Source organism: Leucopleurus acutus (genome assembly GCF_964270905.1).
Source record: "Leucopleurus acutus genome assembly, chromosome: 8".
Lineage (NCBI taxonomy): Eukaryota > Metazoa > Chordata > Mammalia > Artiodactyla > Delphinidae > Leucopleurus > Leucopleurus acutus.
The window spans coordinates 12,609,048-12,633,094 of record NC_139151.1 but is presented as its reverse complement, the minus strand read 5'-3'; the positions used below and the strand labels follow the sequence as shown (position 1 = coordinate 12,633,094).

General features: G+C 40.2%; 2 protein-coding genes across 4 annotated transcripts in view; both read left to right on the top strand.

The window, feature by feature from the left end:
* Nucleotides 1-16,403, top strand: part of TBCEL (tubulin folding cofactor E like) — an 83,565-nt gene extending 67,162 nt beyond the window's left edge. For 2 of the 3 annotated variants that reach the window (XM_082845311.1, XM_082845312.1), the window contains one exon: nt 9,151-13,117. In XM_082845311.1, the coding sequence (XP_082701437.1) occupies nt 9,151-9,469 (319 nt within the window). In that variant the 3' untranslated portion in view covers nt 9,470-13,117. Of the gene's footprint in view, nt 1-9,150; nt 13,118-14,899; nt 15,094-16,283 lie in introns of those variants that run through there. The other variant, XR_014326403.1, reaches the window with a different exon arrangement.
* A 5,248-nt stretch (nt 16,404-21,651) lies between these two features.
* Nucleotides 21,652-24,047, top strand: part of LOC309965666 (alpha-tectorin) — a gene marked incomplete at its 3' end in the record, with an annotated part of 73,877 nt that continues 71,481 nt past the window's right edge. The window contains exons 1-2 of the mRNA XM_082845303.1: nt 21,652-21,763; nt 22,968-23,023. The remainder of the gene's footprint in view (nt 21,764-22,967; nt 23,024-24,047) is intronic.

The following is a 24,047-nucleotide window of genomic DNA, read 5'->3' as shown; positions in this document are numbered from 1 at the left end:
TTTATTTCCATTTCTCTAGGAGGAGGGTCAAAAAAGATCTCGCTGTGATTTATGTCATAGAGTGTTCTGCCTATGTTTTCCTCTAAGAGTTTGATAGTTTCTGGCTGCCTTTGTTTTGGTACTAGGATAGTGCTGGCCTCATAAAATGAGTTTTTGAGTGTTCTTTCCTCTTTTTTCTAAAAGATTTTGTGTAGAATTAATATTGTCTTTTTCTTAAGTATTTTGTAGAATTTATCAATGAGGCCATCTGTGTCTGGTGTTTTCTTTACCGGTGGTTTTAACTCTGATTAAATTTATTTAATAGATATAGCCTGATTCAAGTTATTTGTTCCTTCTTGAATGAGCTTTGGTAATTTGTGTCTTTGAAGGAATTCATCCACTTCATCTTAGTTATTGAATTTATGGGCATAAGGTTGTTCATAATATTCATTTATTACAAACCTTTAGTGTCTGTAGAGTCTGTAGTGATGTCTCCTCTTTTAGTCCTGATATTGGTGTCTTCTTTTCTTGATCAGTCTGGCTAGAGGTTTACCAAATTCACTAACCTTATGGACCAGCTTTGGGTTTCATGGTTTGTCTGTTGTTTATATGCATTCTATTTCACTGATTTCTGCTCATATCTTTATTAGTTCCTTCCTTCTTCTTGCTTTGAGTTTAGTTTGCTCATCTTTTTCTAGTTTCTTAAGGTGGAAGTTTAGATCATTGATTTGAGACCTTTCTTCTTTTCTTTTACAGGCATTTAATTCTATACATTTTCCTTTAAACACTGCTTTAGCTACATTCTATAATTTTTGATATATTGTATTTTTATTTTCATTGAATTTAGAATATTTCCTAATTTTTCTTGTGACTTCCTCTTTAACCCTTGGGTTATTTATAGGTGTGTTGTGTATTTTCCAAATTCTTGGGGATTGTTGTTGTTCTGTTAATGATTTCCAGTTTAATATCATTATAATCAGATAACATACTTTGTATTATTTCAATTATTTTAAACCTATTAAGTATGTTTTGGGCCTAGAACATGGTCTGTCTTGGTTAGACTTCCATATGCACTAGAAAAAAATGTGTGTTCTGATGTTGCTTGGAAATGTGTATTAAAAATGTCTGTTAGGTCAAGTTTTTAGTGTTGGTCAAGTCTTTACATTGTTAACAATTTTCTGTCTACTTGTTCTATCAGTTACTGAGAAAGGGGTACTGAAGTCTCCAACTGTAATTGTGGATTTGTCTATTTCTACTTCCAGTTCTATCAGTTTTTGCTTCTTTATCTTGAAGCTCTGTTGTTAGATACATACACATTGAGGATTGTTACGTCTTCCTGTTTGGGCTTACCTCTCCCTGTCTAATGGTTTTTGCAGTTATCTCTAACCAGCTCCCCAGTCCCCTGGTCTAGAACCAGCTCTTGTAATGGATTTTGGAGGCCCTATCCCACTGATGGTAGAGTTAGGGTAGGTCTAGTCGCCTAAGCAGCAGGTGATTTGATTCAATTCCTCTTGGTAGAGCCACCTTATTACTTCTTTTACCTAGACCCATTGCTCAAAAGAGGCAGCCCGAGGCAGTGGATCTGCAGCAGTTTTTTGCCTCCTTATTTCATGCCCAGCCTCACATCACCCTAACCCTCCCCCTCCTTCAGGCAGTGAACCTGTCTTGAGTTCCTCTCTCTCCCATGGAGTACTTTTAATTTCCTTTGCCTAACACGAACTTAACTCGTGACTGCTACTGCCTGATTTGGACCTGGGGTCCAGTGGTCCTGTGGTTTCAGTTGTATGCTTTGTATTTCTGTTCAGTTTCTGGTCCATGGAGATGTCTGTTATTTTTGAGACTTGGTGTGTCTTCTTGCAATTCAACCCTTTCATATTTTATCCATTTTACTCTGTATTTGGAGCAGAAGTGCATTAAAATGTGAATTTATGGAGCCATTTTGATCAAGGTTTTAACCATATTGATAAATGTAGATTAAAATAATTATTTTAACTACTGTGTGGTATTCCATTATATGACTAGGTATCTTTATCCATTTACTAGGCAATTTTGACAGCACTTGAATTTAAGAAATAGTGAATTGAAAAAAAATTCTATGATTCAAGCCTTGATGAAAAGCTATATGGAAAATACTAAGTTCAGTTTCAGATTCTTTGCTATGCATGAAAGATGAGAATAAATCATTCTGGAGGTAGGTGAAATACAGAAGCTTGAGGAAGACAAGGGGGAAACATCTATGGCTTAAGCTAAATAAGAGAATGAGCGCTGTGATGGAAGATCACAAAGAGAAAAGGGAAGAGAATCTGGGAGTGAGTTTTGAGTGCTACCCAAGTGTATATGGTAGGAAGAGAACCTGTAAAGAGAGATTGAAAGGGGACATTTGAAATGTAGAAAGGAGAAGAGAATTTCTAGAACGGTATTCATTATTGCAGCAAACCATTAAGATGATGAGACCTGAGAAAGAATGATGATCTGAGAACTAGACCTCAGTTCTAATTTCCACCCTTGCATTCACTAGCTAATAGACTTTGGGCTAGCAAACTGGCCCTCTATTACTATATCTGTAAAATATGTAATAGATGATCTCTACGATCCTTTCTGCCTCTGAAATGTGATGTTTATGTGTTTTAATAAGATATTGGTGACCTTGAGGAAACTGTTTCAGTAAGAGTTTAAAGTCCCAGCTGTAGAATGCTAGGGAGATTTCTTTGATATGCCATGGTATGATACCATACCAAAGAGAGAAAGCATACCATACAGGAGGGATTAAATAACAGCAATCAGATATTTGAAATGTATTTTGAATCCTTCATAATGCCTTGGGAAACAAAGTAAATTTCGTGAATGTTTTTCGTCTAGTTATACTTAATGATTTGTTTCAACCAAGGGAACCATAAGAGATTTTTCATGTTTTATTTGTTGCCTTCCTTAAAGAGAGAGATGTATGTATTAGAGATTTATTTTGGAGTAAAATAGCTTTATTTAGAATAAAGACTCCAGTTGATTCAATATGGGTCTGCATTTGAGAATCAATAGAGTAATAGAATTGTTAGCATAAGACTACTATAGGCCACCTGTGAGCACACTGCTGGGATACCCTTAATCCCATTGTGGTATATGTACCTGCATAAAATGTAAACCCCATCATGTTTCTCTAGGATGCTCCTTGAGGTTGTGAGCTGCTTCTTTTATGGATTTGGAGCCGTGAGGTCCAAATGTGCGAGCTTTCTGCCAGCTCAAAGCCTTTGGTTCTAGGCCTCCTTTAGTCTTCCAGGTTCCTAAAAATTATGTAAAATATTTAATGTTCATATTATTTAGTTAGAATAGTTTTTAAACTAGTTAGAGCTGAAAATGAGTTAACCTTTAGTCTCTGTCCATCTTTGGGTTTTAGGTTTTGTCATAAGTTCACCCTCAGACTAAGATTTACAGTAGGAACATTCAGTCTTTTTCAAGTAGTGTGCCAAGTCTTTATTCTAGCTTCATAGACCTGTGATTGATGGTGATTGATGAAATGCTCCGAGCTATCTTAGGAATCAAGAGTGAAAATGGGCAATAAGAGAAAGGGGCATACCTCTCCCAACCTGACCATCACGCTACTAAAATCTGCTCGTGTGTCTGTCACATCAGGCAGGTGTGCCATGGACAAGGAACGGCTAGTGTGTGAAGGCTTACTTATGTGCACTGGGAGTAGAGCTGCCCTACCCTAGCTCCACTAAGCATGGGTTCATTCCCCGGTCCCCCCTTTGTTAGTGCCACCTTCAGCCCCACCCTACCAGTAGCCTGATTTTTAACTGCTCACGATTAAAAAACCCTTAAAGTTGAAAGAAGCTTTTCTCCTCGTGGGTGTTTTTATTTAATAGGAAGAAAAAAAAAAGCACAATGCCAGTTTGCCTGTGGGTAGTGTTCTTCACAAGGTCTCAGCTAACATTTGGTTCCCATTTATCATTCTCAGTTGCCCATGTGGTCATGCTGGCCTTTATGCTGTGTGTAGTAAATTTTGTTCTTGTCATGATTGATCATTTTCTGTTAGGAGACCGTGGGGGAATGCTATTCAGAAGCTCTGAACACAAACACAGACAAATATGTATTACAATTTAACATTTGCTTATTGCAGTACCTCCTTGTCAATAATATCATCCAAGGTAGACTTATAGCATTTTGCCCACTTCAGAAATGAGACTTATAAATAGTAAATATTTTTTAATAATCAGATAGAAGTACTGACTGGTAGAATATAAATTGAGATCATTAATTCTGAAGACTACTTAGTCATCAGAAATCATTTACCACTTAAGACTATAGCTTTGGGAAGAAAAAAGCCCTTTACCTCTTAAGACTATAGCTTTGGGGCTGATGCTAAGAAAAGCTCAGATAATACAGAATATACAGATATAGTTCAGACATAGTTTAGATGAACTTTTGAATAATGAATAAAATATCTAAGGTAGAAATTGGTTTCTAAAATTTACTGGGCATTTTGTAAAATCATGATTTCTTTTATCTACTGATTTGCCCTGCTTAAAGATAATCCGAAGTAAGATACTTAGGAGTAAACATACTATCTTAAAATCATGATCTTTACTTATGTAACTTTTAGGGGGACATATTCAGTGTATATAGTGAGTTATAGTGAGTCACAACTGTAATGCTGTTTCTTCATTTTTACAGCATAAAGAGTGAATATTTGTTATCCTAGTCCGTATCCAAACTTTTATCCATATATAAAACCCTGCTGGATTTACCTGAAAATTAATAAGTAAACATTGCTTTTAAGATTAAATAAGTGGAAAGCAGGTACAGGGAGCGGTAATGTCAATGGCCCAAAATAAATTTGGAAAGTTACGTAGGAACGAAATCATGAAGGGCCTTTTCTAATCAATTGTATTAGTTTTCTGCTGCTGTAACGAATTGCCATAAACTTAGTGGCTTGAAACAATATATATTTACCATGTTATAGTTTGTATGTGTCAAAAGTGTGGGCCCAGGATGGCTTAACTGGGTTCTCTGCTGAGGGGAGCCAAAATTTTGCCTACCACAATTATGTTAAAGAGTTAGGGCTTTATTCTGATGGGTCTTGTGTGATTTTAAGTAGAGGAGTGTTGTAGTCAAATTTGTGTTTTATGACAATGTCTTTGGCTGTGATATAGACAAGGGTCAATTGGGGACCACCCTGAAGTCTTGGGAAACCATTTGAAAGAGTATCATTTGAAATTCAGTTATAGATAACAGAAGCCACAAACTAGCTATTTTAAGAAGAAAGGGATTTCATACAGGGAATAAGGTGCTTACAAAATCTTTGGAAGGGCTGCCTCCCTAGGTTTATCCCTAGAGCAGTACCGCAGAACTAGCCCACCAAGGGCACTGCTACCTCTGCTAGCATCAGATAAGGGGAGACTCAGGAAGCTGCTGTCCCTGGTGCTGGATCACACCACCTTAGCTGTGATCTGGAGATCAGCAAGCTGCTGCCAAGGGTGTTGACTCCAGGAACACACTACTTGAACCACAATCTGGTAATTAGGAAGCCTCTACCCAAGCTGTTCCCACTCCATGTCTGCTAAATCCACTATGTCTCTCCCCAGGGCTGTTGAATGAGATCGATGGAAGTTAAATCTTACCTGCAAAGGAGTGTGGTAAATGTAGCTTTCAGCTTTGCAGCACAGAAAGGCATTCTAGGAGGTGGCTGAAACAAATATTGAGGAAAATTACCCAGCTTATGCATCCAAAGAAAGCTGTAGCAATCCAGGTTATTAATGATAGTGGCTTGAATTTATAAGACAGGTGGGCAAGAGAGATGAAGGTAGATTCATGAAATGTTTAGGAATAGAATTAGTATGACACGGCAAGTGATTGAGTGGGAGAAGTGGAGAGGAGAGATAGGAAGGAATCGGGATGACTATTCAGTTCCTGGTGCCATTTGCTGAGATAAGGAAGACTAGAAGAGAAGATGGTTGGGGAGTAGCAATGAATTATTTCTGGACATGTTGATTTTGAGAAAACTATAAGACCTTTTAGAGTGTCCTAATTTATAGGTCATTTAATTTGTAGATAGACTTGACCAATTGCAGACTAGTTTCTGCACAGGGACCATAATTTTGTGTAAAAATATGTTTGTGCTTGAGATAAATTCAGTTGACTATAGTGTCAAGTATAAATAAGTCTAGGATCATACAGTTATTATTTTAAGTTTTAGTTTTATATTTAACTAGATTCAGGGCTTAACACTAGTTCTTTAATCCCATTGTTGAGTAGTGTTTTTCTTTTTCAGAAGGACTCATGGGTGCCCTGTTCCCTAAGTTCTTGTTTCAGAATATTTGCTTGTTAAATTTATTTCTGAAAAAAACTTGGTGAGGTATAATATTCCTGGGTCATACTTCCTAATTTACTTATTCGGTAGGTAATGTGTCATTTTGCTCCTGTTTCTTTCACCAGTGCTGAAATCTCCCTTTTCATCTCATTCTGCTGTTTATCATTTACCTTTGAGCTCCTGTTTTATTATATTTATGCACTTATTAATTTCTAGACCTTAGAGTATTTGTGGGGCATTTTCTTTTCATTCGATTATGTTTTCTTTCAGATTGAGTTCTGCCTCTGCCTTTTACTTAATGTGTTTCTCTCTTTTATTCCTTTTGCAGTGGTATGTGCTTAGTTGCCATTTTGTGTCTTATATTCTTGCTTATGTATAAAAGTGGATACCTCTGTCTACACCATCTCTTTACTGAAGCATAGTATAAGTAAACTCCTTGACCCCTTTGCCATTGTTCCTTTTGTCCCTCCTGGGCAGAGCTTGAGAGCCTGGGGTATTACAATTCTGTCTACTTTTCTGTAGTCTGAAGGGAAAATATCCGTAGAATTGGGTTCAGCTTATTTGACCCCTAGGTTCTGCTGTCTTTTCCAAGATTTTATTAAATTATCATAACCTACTTTCACTGACTTAAAGGCATATGCTAGGAGATTGGGTGAAGGAAAGATACCTTTGGACTTTGAATCATTTCACTTTTTCAGTTTGGAGCCTTGGAAAATTTCAAGGCCTGGTAGTTTTGTTTTTTGTTTGTGTGGACTGTTTTGTTTCGTTTGCCATTGCTAAGATCCTGACATCCTGGCAGTGGGATGTAGAGACTTCTGATCCCTAAGGTGTTTCCTCAGTCTTCCTCCCAGCTGACTCCTTACCCCCCAGCCCAGTTTGCTCTAAATTAGGAAGTATTGGTCAGTACGCTCAGGATTTTGTTTCCTTACCTTCTTTCTCCATAATGGCTTCTGGGGGTTGAGTTAGGACCCTTGCTTAACAGAACCACGTGGTACAGAGCTTTTGGTTCCTTTTAAAAGGTTATGGCAATAAGGCAGTTTCCTCTTTTCCTGTATTAGTTGCTGCCGGTAATATTTTACCCTTTTAAAAGAATACCATTTGGGGCTCAAGTCGTGGGAGAAGACAATTCTATCATCTTTTTCATCGTACCATCACCTTTTCCAAGAAGTCCTACCTAAGAAGATTTCAATCATATATTTTCTTAGTGGTGTGTGCGTTTTAATAATGTAAGTCCCAGACAGCAGGAATGTAATGTTAATCCTTTTTATTTGCATATGAACTTAGAACTTACAAACTGCTTGCTCATCTGTTATTTTATATGATTCTTATGACTGTCTTACAAGGTAGGAAGGGCAGACTTATTATCCCAGTTTTACTAGCGAGAAATCTGAGATCCAAAAGGACTGAGTGAGTTGGTAAGCCACACAGCTAATTATAAGATGGAGTCAAGACTGAAGTCAGGTCTTCTGACTCCAAGGCCAGTACTTTACCATACCTGCTACTCCCTTTCATGGACATGATTACTTCCATCCCTGACCACAGATGTCTTACTACAGCTTCCGTGCTCCTACCAACCTTATTATAACACTGATTTAACTGAATCAAAGCCAGTAGGGTGGGGAACGTGGCGGGGGTAATCTTATGACCATTGTATTCTGATCCCGAATTAACCTCAGTATATCTTGGTTATAATAAAGCTAATATTAGACTTTTTCAGCATTTTCCCCCTCTCTGGACTGTAGGAAACTGCTTAGCTTTCTCAATGAAATCAAACCTAGATCCTCCAAGGCTGGCAGCGGAGGCAGGATTTTCCACATGGGAAACCTGTCCTCCTGGGCCCTAGTCTCACCTCTATAATTCACTTCCCTCCTGGTGTCTTTGGCTGTTTATTCCTGCCTTGATCAAGGAACTTGTGTCCCTCATTTACCACTTCTTTACAAGAGCGTATTCTTGACTCTTCCACAAACTCCTTGTGTTACAGTCGACCAGGCTAGGCTGGAACATTCAACAAAGCATCACTGAAAAAGCTGAGTTAACAGCTAACATACAACTAGATGTTTTTGTTTGTAACTTATGCCTTCCCCAGGGGTCGGAAACTGCTGGTCTACGTCCATCTTCCCATCTGTTACCAAGGAACACGAGCTTAGATATCTGCCTGCCTTGATGCTGGTGCCCAAGCAAGCAGGCTCTACAGAGTGATTAGACTTCTCTCTATAACCTTTGTAGTGTCTACTTTTTCTCTGCGTCCTCCTCTCCTTTCTAAGCTGACTCTTATATAAAGATTAGCAGCAGGTGTGTTGGCCATCTTTAGGAGAGACTCCTCCCAGACACTCAAGAATGGGGTTTTACTGTGGCCTCCAAAGGGCAACGATTTCAGGGCTTCCCTGGTGGCGCAGTGGTTGAGAGTCTGCCTGCCAATGCAGGGGACACGGGGTCGAGCCTTGGTCTGGGAGGATCCCACATGCCGCGGAGCAACTGGGCCTGTGAGCCACAGCTACTGAGCCTGCGCATCTGGAGCCTGTGCTCCGCAACAAGAGAGGCCGCGACAGTGAGAGGCCTGTGCACCGCGATGAAGAGTGGCCCCCGCATGCCGCAACTAGAGAAAGCCCTAAACAAAGACCCAACACAACAAAACTAAAATTAATTAATTTTTAAAAAAAAGGGCAACGATTTGAGATCACAGATTCCACAATAGTCACCCAATAGGTAGGTAGGCAGGTAAGTAGATATAATATTAGACTAGGATATTAGAAAGATGTTGAGAATAACAGTGTAGTTTACCTATAGTTCTGAAGAAGTCAGTAGTTCATGCGCTAGTGGCTTAAGTTGTCACTGTTTTGTTTTGTTTTGTTTTTTTATCCTCCTAGGTATCATGAACTAGTCACAAAATATGGGAAGTTGGAGCCTTTGGCAGAAGTGGACCTGAGACCCCAGAGCAGTGCGAAAGTAGAAGTCCACTTTAACGACCAGGTGGAAGAAATGACCATTCGTCTGGACCAAACAGTTGCAGAACTAAAGAAACAATTAAAAACTCTAGTGCAATTACCCACTAGCAACATGCTTCTCTACTATTTTGACCATGAAGCGCCCTTTGGCCCAGAGGAAATGAAGTACAGCTCTCGAGCCTTGCATTCTTTTGGCATTAGGGATGGAGACAAAATTTTTGTGGAATCCAAAACAAAATAACCTCCGCCAGCCTTGTGAGAACACACGTATTAGGACTCGCAGGGCATTTGTTCCCATGAGGTTTCCTTCAGGAGGGAGAAGTTTGCTCTGTTTTGTTTTATTTTGTTTTGTTTTGTTTTGTTTAGGTTTCAGGGGGGTTTTGTATATTTCCCCCTAGAATGGGTAGGGGGCTGTTTTTGGTATTTTCTACCACAGATTCCTTCTACTCTGCCACCAGAATTGGCCACATCTCCAGTTTCTGTGCCCTCCCTCATGAGAGGGGACTAGGCAGCCACCGACTTCTTACTGTGTTCACTGGGATCTGTCTACTCCTTGGTCCTCATGACCACTTAGGTGTACTCGTGATGATGGCGTGAACAGCATTGTCCCCTCAGAAGAGTATCTTGCACTTAAATCAGGAAACAAGGAATCTTTCCAGGAAGGGGCAGCACATCTCTCTCCCAATTCCTCCTTTTTCCCCTCCCTCTCTCTCCTTTCCTTCTTGGGTTCAGTTTTTCATTTTGACTCGTGTCCATACATGTTTACTTTCGTTTTATTCTGTCCATAATGAACTTCTTATTTTTCAACTTGGGTAACGTTTTTCTTCATTTCTCCCTTTTTAAATAATTTCAAGTGTGTCACGCATTTGTCAGCCTGATTCTGATCTCAGGTACAGTTAGAACCTATAGCTCTGTTAGGGTCTGGAAGAAGAGTAGATGGAGTGTTAGAATTCCAGGAAGCACAGGCACAGCAGCCTGATCACTCTGTATGTAACTGTCTCAATTTTAATGTTCCTCCCACAGTTATATCAACCATTACTGACATGAGCTACGTCACATTCCAGAGTTCTTCGCTTTTTGCTTTTTGAATGTATTTCTTCGTATCTGTCTATCTTTTTCATTACTTTAAACTGTTGGGAATGGAGGCCTGACTTTATGAAGAATCCAACAGAGCAACGGATATACGTGCCAGGAGAGCTGAGAATTAGCTAGTAAACTCTCTGTAGTGTGTATGAGGGAGTCAAGTGGGGGGGGAGTATGGGAGAACGAGTACTGTGACTTTCCTGCCTGTCATCATTGGAAGCTTTTGCTCTTGCACTTTGCATTCGAAGTGGGAAATTTTAATCAAAGGGAGCTTTGATTCCTAGTTTTTCCCTGGGATTTTGTGATGTCATAATTGAACAATTCTTTTTGTTTTACGTTTCAGTTTAGTTGCCCCTACAGAAGAACAACTCTGACTAATCTCTGAGTAAAGTATAAGTGTCAAAACTTCAGATTTGCCTCCAAGTCATATTTTTTGCAGAAGCGTATTTAAAGCACTTTCCTTTAAAAGGTAGTCCTTACCTGCTGTGAAATCTTTTTGTCTGTTCTTCTATTCCTTTGTTAATCAGTGTAATCTCTTTCTTTGATATATGTCTTTCTGGATCCACCATGTTTACAGATAGGAGACTTGAGAAGGACTTAGTGCACCTGGGGCAGAAAATGTGCACATGAAGTATTTTTCAAAGAATGTAATTGTTACCCGATTGCGTTTGACCTTTTGACCTTTGTTACATGATTCCGTCCCTCCTACAAATTCTTTAATTTCTTAGGAAATTTTTAGGTGACTCTTGTAAACTCTTCACGGATGCTACTTTTTAAATTGTCCTACGCCATGATAGCAGATGTTTATTCTCTTAATGCACTTCAGGTTCAGTATCTGTAAAGCCTTTGACCCAGGCCTGCTGAGTCAAATCTACATTCACTGTAACATTGAAAGTGGAAACCAAAGGGTTTGAGGAAGATGAATGATGCCTGTTCTCCTTTTGCTTTATCTTTCAAAATCATAAAATCATAAAAATGAGCGATGGAGATCCAGGCTGGGTATAGACAAGAATAATTATTTTGCAATCACATTTTCCTGACAGGTTTTTGGAAGTGGGAAAAAAGTGTGGCAACAGTGTCAGGAAGATTAAAACTGTGGATGCTTTGTGTACGTGTGCGTGAGTGCAGACGAGTTTGAGAGAGAAACAGTGTAACTGAGCTTTTGTCAGCCTGAGAAACAGATGCCCCCTTATTTTTTGAGGTTGTATGACCCCCGACTGTCCCACAGCAGAAAGCAGAGCAAACACTTATGCTTTAATCATCAGTGGAATGATGACAATTAATAAGATATTTTATATATGACAAAGTTTTATGAAATGCTTTTTTACTATTAGAGACCTGTTCCTTCTGCTATTACAGAACACAGTGCTCATCGACTGCAGGCATAATTCTCTGATTACACAGTTGCATGTCAGGGGAACTTCTCATTTAATTCAGTGGCCGTGGGTATTTTTAGGGCATTGTAATTGATTGCTTTAACAATTGCTAAATGATTTTTGATTGAGACAAGATCTAATGCAATTACCGGTCTTTTAGAGTTACAGAACAGAAGTAAATGAGAAAAGATATTTGAGCATGTATACATGTAGACTGATTTGGGTGGCTGAGTAAAAATGCTGCTTTTGAAATAAAATTGGTGCTGTGTAGACACTTGTAACCAAAATTATTTTTATAACAGGTCAAAAAGAAGGAGAGGAGAGACCATGGACTTTTGAGTCTACAAGTTATGCATAATTGATTGTAGCTTATCTGTATTTTAATGTTAACTTCATCCAGATTCAGTGAGAGCATATTATTGACATTCATGAGGCAAAACTCTGTCATAGCCAGTATTACAGATATGTTGCTACAGGCACAGTGTATAGAACATATCTTTTCTAAAATAGAAATTTTTTGTCAGTTCTGAAAAAGGAAAGGAGTAATAAAAGAAAGCCAGGTAAAAACTGAGGCATCATTTTCATGTGGGCATGTAGCTGCTGACACCACAGTGGAAGTCAGTTTTTGAATTTGAATTTTTGAAATATCCCAGATTGCTTTAAAGAAAAAAGAAAAAGTTCAGAGTCATATATCTTTTTTTATTATTGAAAGTTTCTATTGTTTCTGCAACCTATCACCACCATGACCCTAAATACATAAGAAAGCAGCAGATATTATATAACTCTTGTTCCTTTAAGACCTTTTGGTGAAAACAAGCCCAAAACATGAGCTATGTGTAACAGAGCCGAATGTTATGATGCTATGTTTTAAAAGTTTGTTTACTTAAAAAGAAAAGTTCAGTTCTAACCAGATGTTTCAGCTATGATGCTAAATCAGCAGTGTTATGAACAGGGAAGGCTTGTTGCACAAGGAACTATCACCATTTGAGGCGCGCTGGCGATAGTTTCACGAGCGCGTGTGTGAAGGTGGCTTGCTCCGTGGGAGGTGCTAGGCTCCAGGGCAAATAAAACAAGAGTACAGAATAATGGATTGTTCTAAGCAATGTCATTTCTGTTTATGAATTTGATTTTTCCCCTCATTTCGTGTTAGATTGACATGCAAACTGCTTTCAAGAACACCCAGAAGCTCTCTGTGTTACCAGGTGTGTTGTGAACACTATTTTTCATAGGTGCTTCCTTCAAATATATGTCCATTGTAGTGATGGAGAGGGACTGGACTCTCTCAGGCTCTTTACTTGCCAGTTGTCTCCTGCAGTTCATGGAAATATATATTTTATTTTAGAATATAATTTAAACATGAAGGTCTATTCTTTGCACTTTTATTAATATATATATAGATATATAGATAATCTTTAAAAAAAATTAAAAATCTAAAAGTCCACTTTCTCTTTGTGTTCTGATTTTTTCCTGGAGTCGTGGTGCATGTTTATTTTTATACAGCAGAAATTCAACATCAGTGCTGTGGTTGAGTCCTCTGGGGAACTGGCCTAAGCTGGTAAGAGTTTGACCAGCTTAACAAATTTAGTTGGCATCGTGCCAAAGTTAGAAATTAAAACCGCAAAACAAAGGTTCATAGGAAATATGTTATTACCTTTTTGTTAGCAAAGTTTTATACTTCTAACATGCTCTTTTAAGGATGAAAACCCACCTTTGAGCTATTCGGCATTCCCGTTTTTGAGTAAGAATCTCATTTTGATGAATTAGAAATTTGCGACACTTTTTCACGTGACGTTTCTTTCCTTTGAAAAATAATTTTCTCTAAAAATTAGGGTTTGGGGCACTTGAACCATATCTGCTTATCAGTAATTTCTTGGTAATCTGTTATGAATTAACCTTGTACCAAGACCTAAGGTCCAAGAACTATATATACTTTATTACTGTATTTAGAAGACAGACTCTATCAAGTTCTTTCTCAGGGCTTCAGAAGTGTGTAAGTATCGCGATCTGTTTAAATGTAAGATTATTTCTACCTCTTATTCAAATTTCAAAAAATTATAGTTTTAACCTCTGTGCTAAGTTCTGTTTAGTATTTATTATGAGGGTCTCTGAGTTCTTGCGAGGTAGACATATGTCAAGACACCCAATACCCATTGGACTGAAAAATGCTATAACTTCCACCAGATTGCATGGAAAACAAGGAGGTTAACCCTTGAAGTCACATTTGTCTTTCCAGCTCTTCTCTGGAAAAGAAGTTATCTGTGTTCTCCAACTTAGACTTAGGATTTCAGGATACAAATTTAGCCAGGTAACTTTTAAAACGCATAGGTCATGATAGATATTAACATGAGTCATTTCATCTACTTTTAAGTTTTTAATGTAACTAAAATTTAGGAATTGAGTTAATACATGAAAGGGATAGCATACCGTATTATATCTCCGTAAAATATAATGAATTTCTGAATCCTTTTCCTGAAAAAATTTGAGAATAACACTAAAAATGGGTAGGATTTTTTTTTTGTAACAAACTGATCTCTTAAGATGTTCAGATGTATATACTTGCCTAGACATATGAGTAGAAAACATGTGAACATCTTATGCCTTTCTTCAGTGTGGTTGAGGCACCTGAGCAATTTGCCTGCGTTCTTTAAGGCACACGTATCAAGAGGGGAGTAACAAACTCATAATCCAACAGGGAGATGAGACAAAAGCAGACAGGGTTGCTGGTCGTGTGAGTCAGTGCCAGGGATCCAGGCTTATAATTTTCATGCTCGTGTTTCTTCTAAACATTAACAATGAGCGTTTATTATCAGCCCGGGCCCAATCTAGATGCTCTACCTATATTAAGCCCTTTTGATGTTCACGACATCCCTATGATTCAGCACTGTTAATTATCCCCATCTTCTTACTTGTGAGGCACAGATCGGTTGAGTAACTTGCCAAAAGTCACACCGTTGATAAAAGACAGCAGAGCTAGGATTCAAACCCAAGCAGCCTGGCTGCAGTTGAGAGCTGTACTATACTACCTGCTGCTAAGGTTCTCCCATAGCCCTCCACAGTCACACCATTAATGTTAGTGTTTATGTTTCACTAAAACACTAAAGTGAGATGTTCCTCCATATTCAGTTACTAAATTGATTTGCTCTATAACAAAATCACTGATGCGGCTGATAGCTCTAAATCCAAATTGAAACTTGTCCTCATGCCATTTTCAGAATTGTAACACTGTGATTGGTGTATATCCATTGTCCTCCCTGCTCTCCTGGGAGGAGCCAGATTGGACACTTGTCATGGGTGCTGTTGACAAGAAGAAGTGAACCTGCAGTATGATGCTGAACACCGGTCACTTGGTCTTCAACCTGACGACATTCTAGAGCCTTAACGCTTTGTTTTCCGTGAACAACTAAAGGTGAGACAGGTCACTCAGTTTTGACTCAGACTTTTATTAAGGAGGCATCCGTGTTCAAGTGAACTTGGTGTTTATAGGGGGAGAAAAAGTAGATAATCTAATGGAGCCCATATCACAGGTTTTGTTACGGGAAAGGTTGAGGCTGTCACTGTTATTGTTCCTCTTTACAATTCAAGACAGAGCCTTGTGAGGAATATAAATATTGCTTACAAAACAGAGGAGGCAGTTTATCTATTATGGTCTGTGAGATCTAGGTCTGCCAAAAAATCACAATGCAATTTCAGTTTACTGAGTCTTTCACAGACTCTTCATCCTTGAATGCTTCTTAGTCACTATAGGTAATACAATTAAGGTGTTAAATAAATAAGAATGGGAATAAGAGGAGGCAGACATTAAAAAATACAATGTTTTCTGAACTACCTGATACATTTGAGGGCAGATGTAAGCCTTATTCCACTATTAGACAATACAACTAGGACATTGTGAATTGCTTTGGTCGTGTTAAAATTTTGTTTGGTTCATAGTTCAGTTTGTTTACAAGAAGACATCTTTTAAGAACCATTTGTATTTCATTTTAAATACAAAACATTCACATGATTCAAAAATCAAACAATATAAACAAAGTATACACTGGAAAATTCTACTCTAACCCCTGTACTCCATCTTTTATTAGCTTTTTGTGTGTCTTTGCCGAGTCAACACAAATAATAGCAAATGAGAATATACTTATTGATCCCTTTTTATACAGCAAAGTTAGCATATTATATACCATCATGCACCTTGCTTTTTTTTGCTTAAAATGTATCTTGGAAATCTCTCTATAGCAACATATACGAAATCACCTTACCCTTTGTTTATAAGATATAGTATTCCATTTATAGATGTGGTATACAGTTTATTTGACCAACACCTCATTGATAGACATTTGAGTCTTCCGTTGTTCTCTCTCCCAATCTCCCTCCCTCTTTTTTTCTCTCTTTTTTACTTTTTTCAATTTGCTGCAGTAAAAAGCATATGTTCTTTTACATGTTTGAAATAAATCTGTAGAATACATTCCCAGAAGTGGGACTGCTAGATCAAAAGGTCAGAGTGTTTGTAATTTTGATAGATATTGCCAAATTGTTCTCCACTGGAATTACATAAAAGAACATTTTTTTTTCTGATTTTAATACTTGTCACATCCCTGCAAGGTCAAAGACTTTACTGATCTCGGGCTTGATACGTGCAAGATGTTAGTGCAACCAAGATGGCATTCTTCCCAATTAGGCATGCAAATCTAGGCACTTGAATTCAACGCATAATAGATTTGCATGAGCCATGCATATCGTCTGTCTTATGAGCTCTCTTCCCTTGGAATCTGCAATTTTTAATCATTGGTGAGTGAGATTTCACCTCTGCAGGAAAAGGTATATGTATTATTTATCCTTAACAATGTATGAGCATTTGTTTCAGCTGAGTGCCCTTGAAAAGTGATAGACAAATAGTGCTAAAACCCTCTGTTTATTGTCTGCAGTAAGCTTTAATCAGAGCTGCTTCTTGCCAACCAGTGAAATTCTTCTAGAACTACTTGGTGCTACTTGGTGAATAGGGAATATAGAGTGTCTCTCCACTCCCCCTGCCCCTTTTCAACCTTCTTGCTAATGTGCTAACAAGGATGTTAGAATAAGATCAGTTGTGAGGTTTTTTTGGTTATGTTGGTCTACTTAGAATTAGCTATTTCAAACTCCTTGCCTAGAGATAGGTACTAGAGTTACTTTCAGAAAATATCTGTGAGTTCTTGTTTAAATTTCAGAGCTGAGCATCGTTTATTATTGAGATCTTAGATCTAGAAAGTCTTGCTAGTTAATAAACATTAATGTTACTCAATGTGATTTTCAAAGAGCCAATGCCATTTTTCTCATAATTAAGAGTCCAGTGTCTAGATGGAGTAAGATCAGCACAAAAAGAAAATTACTTAGAGGCAAATAATATTAATTCTTTAAAAAGACATGTCCAGAGCATTTGTGCTACGATTTTAACTCCTAATGCTTGCAGCTTGCCATTAAACGATTATTACCATGATACTAGTAAATATGAAAATTTCAGAAATATGACATCAGGTTTTTAAACACTTTTCTCTTAAGAATGAAAAACAGACTTCAGGAGAACCCATGAAAGTTAACCCAGGTGTCCAAGAATGAAGATTCCAAGGCAATAAGAGAAGCAAACTTCCAGATGTGGTGCTCTTGAGACCCTTTCATCATGAACATCTTTACTGTTCAGGAGAAGTCTTCACGAGCATAATTGCATTTTCTATATCACCTCATCCATTTCAAGGATTCTGCTGTGGCTAACTACCATTTTCAGGGAGAACGTAAGCATAACCTTCGAGGTAATCACCTTATCCAGCTAGATCTAGGAGGTTGAACATTATTCAATCAGTGGATAAGTGGTAGAAACAACCGCACTACAAAAATATCTGGAATCTCCATGGCAGATTATACAATGAAGCAAAATGATCAGTTGTAGAGGGCTTGTATATTTATCCAAGACACCAGTATTGCAGATTCAGATGGCTAGGAGGAAGATGCTAAGGTGGAGTTAGGAGTGCAAAAGGTTTATTGGGTAATAACACCTGTGAAAGAAAAGGGGAAGAAGAAAGATGGGGCAGGAGGGGGCATCACACCATGCAGCAGTCCTGAAAAAGTCTGCAAGCCCAATAAGATGCTCTAGAGCAAAGATTTCCTATTAGAGGCATCCCACTTAGGTCCTTTTACCAAAGCTTTTCTCAGGTCATTGATGGAGGAACACAGGAACATGACCTCAGCTTGAACACTGATGCAGACGCCAAAGGAGCCAACAGTTGGGAGCTGTCAGCTAACCATACTCCCTGTGGCTGGAAAGCATTCTTTTCTTGAAGGTGGATCTGAGTGGTGCACGACTGTATGTACCACACAGTCCACCCTGTGCCATGTGTAGATGCAATTCATCCGTGATCAGAGCCAGCTCCTCCAGGGCCCTTCCAGAGGGGACCCTCAGAAAAGGGAGGTTAGGGGAACGGGCTACAGCCCGTGACACTGCAGATGGCTTCAGAGCCACAACTGGTACCCACCATCTCCCTCTTCCATTATCCATTCTATCACCTCTGCTGGTCTCAGTGGTTTACCTAGTGGTTTTTCCCAAACCCTGATTCCTGCGGAATCTGAATCCCTGGTAACTATATGCTGCTCAGACTTGGGTTGCTATGCTTGTCCATCCCAGTCACAACTGGGCCAGGGAGTAGCAAGAGCCACCATCACGGGTCACCTGAGTTCCGCATGTTACCCCTTGAGCCTGTCACGCAACAGCAGCTGCACCTCCTCCCGCTTCTCAGGGTCGAGGATTCCTAATAGGGTGGTGGCTCGTCTTTCCTGCTAGTCTCTGCAACAAGGAACCCAGAGTACCCAGGCAGCATCACAGCCATAGCTTGTGGGTCCGTGGGACTCTTTCCATGTCCCCTGGTGAGAGCACGCCTTCTTGGGAACCAGGATGTCAAACTCTGCACAACCTAGAGATGAGGGGTTGGGAAGCCAAAGTCCCTCAATAATCATTGGGAGTACTTGCAGGTGGGACTACTCCTGCTTCCACACTTTGGTGCCTGGACCCATGCATTCCTTCTACTGGGGACACTGCTCCAACCAGGGGCTCCTACTGTAATCTTGGGCCCACACTCACATCCCCTTTTTTGTAAAGTGGCCTCCCTGGTTGGATGCTATTTTGCATGGAATTCTATGCCTGTGGATCAGGCATTCTGCAAGCCTCTCACTAGTGGTGCTGACTAAGGCCCTGTGGGCAGGAAAAGCATACACATAGGCAGAGCCCAGGTCTATTCCTAGGAAAAGGAACCATTGGCCCTTCCAGGATGAAAGTGGTCCAGTGTAGTCATTTTGCCACCAAGTGGCCAGTTGGTCTCCCCGAGGAACAGTGACAGACTGAGGGCTTAGCTTTTGTCTCTGTTATTGGCAGGGTGAACATTCAGAGGCCAGGATAGCTAACTCAGCCTTGCTAAATAGGAGTTCATGCTATTGGGCTCCTGCATAACCTCCATCCTTGCTGCTGTGGCCACTTCATATACGTGCCCATCATACCAACACTGACAAAGGCTGCTTCAGGTCAGCTGCCCAAGTCATTTTGTCTACTTAGTTGTTTAGTCCCTCTTCTGTAGTGGATGCTTTCTTTTGGGTGTTAACATAGGACACAAAGATCTTCACACTTCATGTCCATTCCCATCTGTCTATCCACATGTCTCTACTCCAGGCCTCCTTGCCACTTTTTTATTTCCAGGCCCTCGTCCAACTGGATATGTGATTCAGCACCGCCTATGAATTTGTACATGTTCTAACATCAGACACTTTGACACAGAGTACTTGGGGGCAAGATATAATTTCCCAGTCCACCCACTGGGAAAATATTCCTCTATCATTGTCTTTCAAGGCCACCCTTGCATGAGGCTGTAGTGGAGCCACCATATGCTCTGGGCTTGCAGACACACACCAAGCTTAGACTTTTTCATCCTCCCTCAGCTTGTCATATGCACCGCCCACCTCTCACTTCACATAGGGCCATATGTGTTGTCTGGGTTGCGGGGCGGGGTAACCAGTATAACTCTGAAAGGTGACACGGATTCTGGGCTACCTAGTTCAGCAGCTTGCTCATTGCCAGTTCAAGATATGCAGCTATGCCATTTCCATCTTAGGGTAGATTACTGCTGGGACCCCCTGACTTTATGTGTTGGGGGGTCCAACAGGGCCCAGCTCATGAGGGGAATTTCTTGGCACGTGGTCACTTGTATCTTGGTCAAATGTTCCATCATAGGGTACATTCTCATGCCAGGAGCTGATTTTCAGGAGGTGTGTTATTTTTTGCTGTGGATGTCACGACTTTGCTCCAGAACTCCAGGGACCTGAGTTATGGTTTTCCCACTGGGGTTTGCAATAAACATCACATTTCATCTTTTTCTGCCCCTAACATCTCCGACAACAAAGCACCTACTGAACATATGACCCAAGTGGCAGGGTTGCTTGCGTTACAGTCTGGAGCTGCTACAAAGCTCTTTCATGCTCTCAACCCAAGTCAAAGCTGGCTGAATTCTATGTCACCTGGTATGTGGGCTGGAGCAGTTTTTGTAGGTACAGAATATGTGGCCTTTAGAACCCAAAGAAAGCTACGAAGAGGGGAGAATTTCTTTGTAGAGAGGTTGCAAGATACAGACATTTGCTTTTTGCTTTGGAGGGGAGATCCCAGCGTGTCTCTGACCACTAGATTCCTAAAAGTGTTACTGAAGTACTAGCCTTGAATCTCTGAAGAATGTAACTCCCACCTTCGGAGCACTTCTTCCTCATTGTGCCAATAAATGTTGTCAACGTTGTGAATCAAGGTGATGTTCTATAGGAGACATTCCATCCAATCTCAGCAAAACTATAAATGTATATTGCTGTCTGTTCCATTTGAAGATGAACTATTTTTTCTGATCCTCACGCCTGAATCAGATAGGGAAAAAAATGCATTTGCCCAATTAACGGCCACATGCCATGTATCTGAAGCCATGTATCTGAAGCCATCTGTACTAACGCAGTATCTCCAGCAAAGATATGTTAGTACAGCAGATGCAGAGTGGAGCTGCTACTTGGTTGAGCTTGCAGTAGCCCACAGTTATTCTTCAGGATCCACCTTGCCCAATTAAATGGAGATATGATAAATCCCACCACCCCTGCTCTCTAAGAGTGACACTAATCTTCACCATCTTCCCCCAACCCCAGGATGCAAGACTCTTTTGTATTTACTACCTTGGCTGGAGTAGAAGGATCAGTTTCCTTCCTTGCTATGATAGCTTCTGCCACACAGACCAAGGACCAAATGTGTCAAGTATATTAAACCCAATTATATGTAGGGACTCGGGAACTGACATCCAGGTAGGTCGGCAGCCCCTGTGGGCCTGCTGGGACTTGGCCAGGTCTCCTTTTGTTTCCTTGGCCTCTCTGTTTTCACTCTAACGGGGTCTTTGGGTATCAATGTTAACTCAAACCCCTTGTCCAACAGTCCACAAGGTATCTAGGCATTCCCCTCCCCCAGTCTACAGTCAATCAAGTAAATGACCATAGGTCCTTTGGGGGAAGGACTGAGAGAATCACTACTGTACACACTTGTCATGATGTTGCAGGATTCTTCCCTTTGGTGACCTGGTTACCTTTTTAGTCTATGGATTCCAGATTTGAAAAACTGACTCAGATCCACAAACTGAGCAAAGGATCAAGACCTTTCATTGGGGCAACGGTCTTTGGCCTCTTGCTCAACCATTCTTGCTCTTTTTTATTATATATAGTAAGCAATACCCTTGTTGGCTGCGCATCTACTTTGCCCCTTGGATGCCATGCTCTATTAATCATCTCCATAACTCTCTATGGATCAGGGCCCCTTGGCTACAACTCTGACCTGCTTGGTTATTATGAAGATTCGACCCCCTTGGCTTCAGGCAGTAGAGTGCTGCTACCTGGTCTCTGTTGTTTCAGGTGCCCATCATCCCCACTGCGATTGGACAGTCAAGTTCTTTGACCACCACTCCTGCCATCAGCCCTGACCTGCTGAGGGGAGCCCCACCGAGCTTGTTTGTGATGCTTGTGCGTCTCTCACCAGCATATTCCTGCTGCCTTTGGTGGGTGATGTGTCTGTCCTCTGGGCCTTTCCGTGGGACATGATCATCTGTTGGGTCTTCTGGAGTCACATGATATACATGCGTGTCCGTGTCTCTGAGAATTTTAATCCCTTCTTCTGCCATCTGCCACAGTAATCTGGACATTTCAACCCCAATGTATATACATTATATATATTTATATATATATGTATACACACACACACACACACACATACATATATAAAATCCCAATGCATAAAATTATATACACAAGTCCAAGTTTTTCCCAATTAGACCCTGATTTGGGCATAGTAGAGCTGCTTCAGTTGAGCCCTTGATATAGCCTTTGTCACCTCAGGTAGGTTCTCCAGAGCAAAAATTGCCCATTAGGGGAGTCCTGCATTGGGTGGAAAGTGCTGAGGCAATTGTCCCAGCACCTCGCCCAGTCACGGATGGGGTTGCCCTTGGCTCCAGCAGTGAGGCTGAGCCTGAAGGAGCCCACAGCTGGAGGCTCGTGGCCGTCCACACTTCTCACTGCATCATTTCAAACTAGCTCAGATCTGACTATTTCTTTCACAGAAGGTGTAAGAAACTTAAGAAAACAAAACAAAACAAAAACAATCAGCATATAAGGCTTATTCTACTCATTTTTAGGAATATTTTTTTGTTTTGTGTTTCGTTTGAACTGCCTTTCCTCCTGCCTAAAAAGCAGCTTCCATCTATGCCATCTTTGTAAAACACAAATTGTCTTGGGTTACTAGCTCCAAGCCACGCCCACACCACCTTTGGTCTAAATCTTGTCAAATCTTGGCTCACTTCACCCCTTCAAACAGAATAAACCCTCCTGCCGACATGGCATAAAAAGAGATTTTTGTCATTTTTCCCTCTGTGACCACTGAGTGTACACCCGGAATACATGCTCACTAACTGACTCCCCAGCCCAACCAGCGATAAGCCAGCTCCGTCTGTCCTCAGGCACCTGGCACTCGCTTGCACCCAGCTTCTCAGTCATTCTGATCCATTTATGCCACCATCTTGTGTATCTGGTTAGCCCAGGTGGCATTTATCCCAGGAGCAGTCCTGCCCCAAGAAGGATGAAACATTTAATATGGGTCAAAAGGCTGAGACACAAATACCTACGAGCGCATGAAGGAAGACCAAAGCAATTACTATGACACGAGCAGTTTTTAAAATAGAACCAACTCTTTTGCTTCACTACATTTAGGTTGACTACTGGACTGAAACCTTAATAAAGGCTGGGCAAGGAGAATGCTCTTTGAGGTGAGTCTTGGATTTGAGTTTAATTTTATTTTGGACAGGCACCCAAAAAATCAGATTTTCTGTTACATAAATATGTGCCTTGGGGAGGAAAATAGTCATTTGACCTCTGAAAGTAAATGTGGAGAATTCGTAAAACCTACTGAATCACCACGGGATTATGGGAAAAAATATTGAATAATTTAGACTGAAAGACTAGTTTCCCAAACCTCTTGTCCATTTTAGGACAATTTGTTCAAAACTGGAATTATGTCTTTTGATACAGTTGGCATTTAAATGTCTGGTCAGAGAGAACTTTGAAGCAATTTTTAAATTCCCATTGATTTACAGAGAGTTTTCTCCTGCTACCTTCAAATGATTTCCTTTTTTTAACAAGTCTCACTTTAAATATTTTGGATAGTAAACTTAGTTTCTGCCTTAGCCAATGTTTCTCATTCTGCATCGAACCGGACACCTTTTTACCTCGTTCACGATGCCTTTTAAATACCTACTGCAGCTTTTCGTCAGGGGGGGTCTATCTGTCCCCACTCCCTCCAAGGACCCTCGCTGGGTATCTGTGGAGGTTTCCAGAGCCCTTGGTTTTTCCCTTGTGAAAGATCCTGCCTCACGTTGGTTACCTGTCCCCCGGCCTAACCCGCTGCCCTGCGGTGTATCAGAGGGAAAAGGGCAGGAATAAAACCTAGAAAAGTTTGAGACAGTTTCTTTCAATACTTCACGCACACCTGTGAAAAAACAGGGTAGAGCCTATTTGTGGCAGCCGTTCAAAAGCAGAGAAACAAAAAAAGACTTTGGTAGAAAACCAACTTTAAATATTGCAGGCAGCAGCTTTGTTTGGTGTTTGAATCCCATGCTGGTGGATGCTAATTCCGTAACATTATACACTTGCCTTTTTTTGGGTACAAAGGTAGAAGGGGGGTTTTCTTCTGTGTTTTTCAGTGCAAAGTGATTCCGATCAGAAAGGACCAAGGTTTCAGCTCCAAGTAACTGACATTTCCATCTGAATCTACTCTCTTTTTTTTTTTTTTTT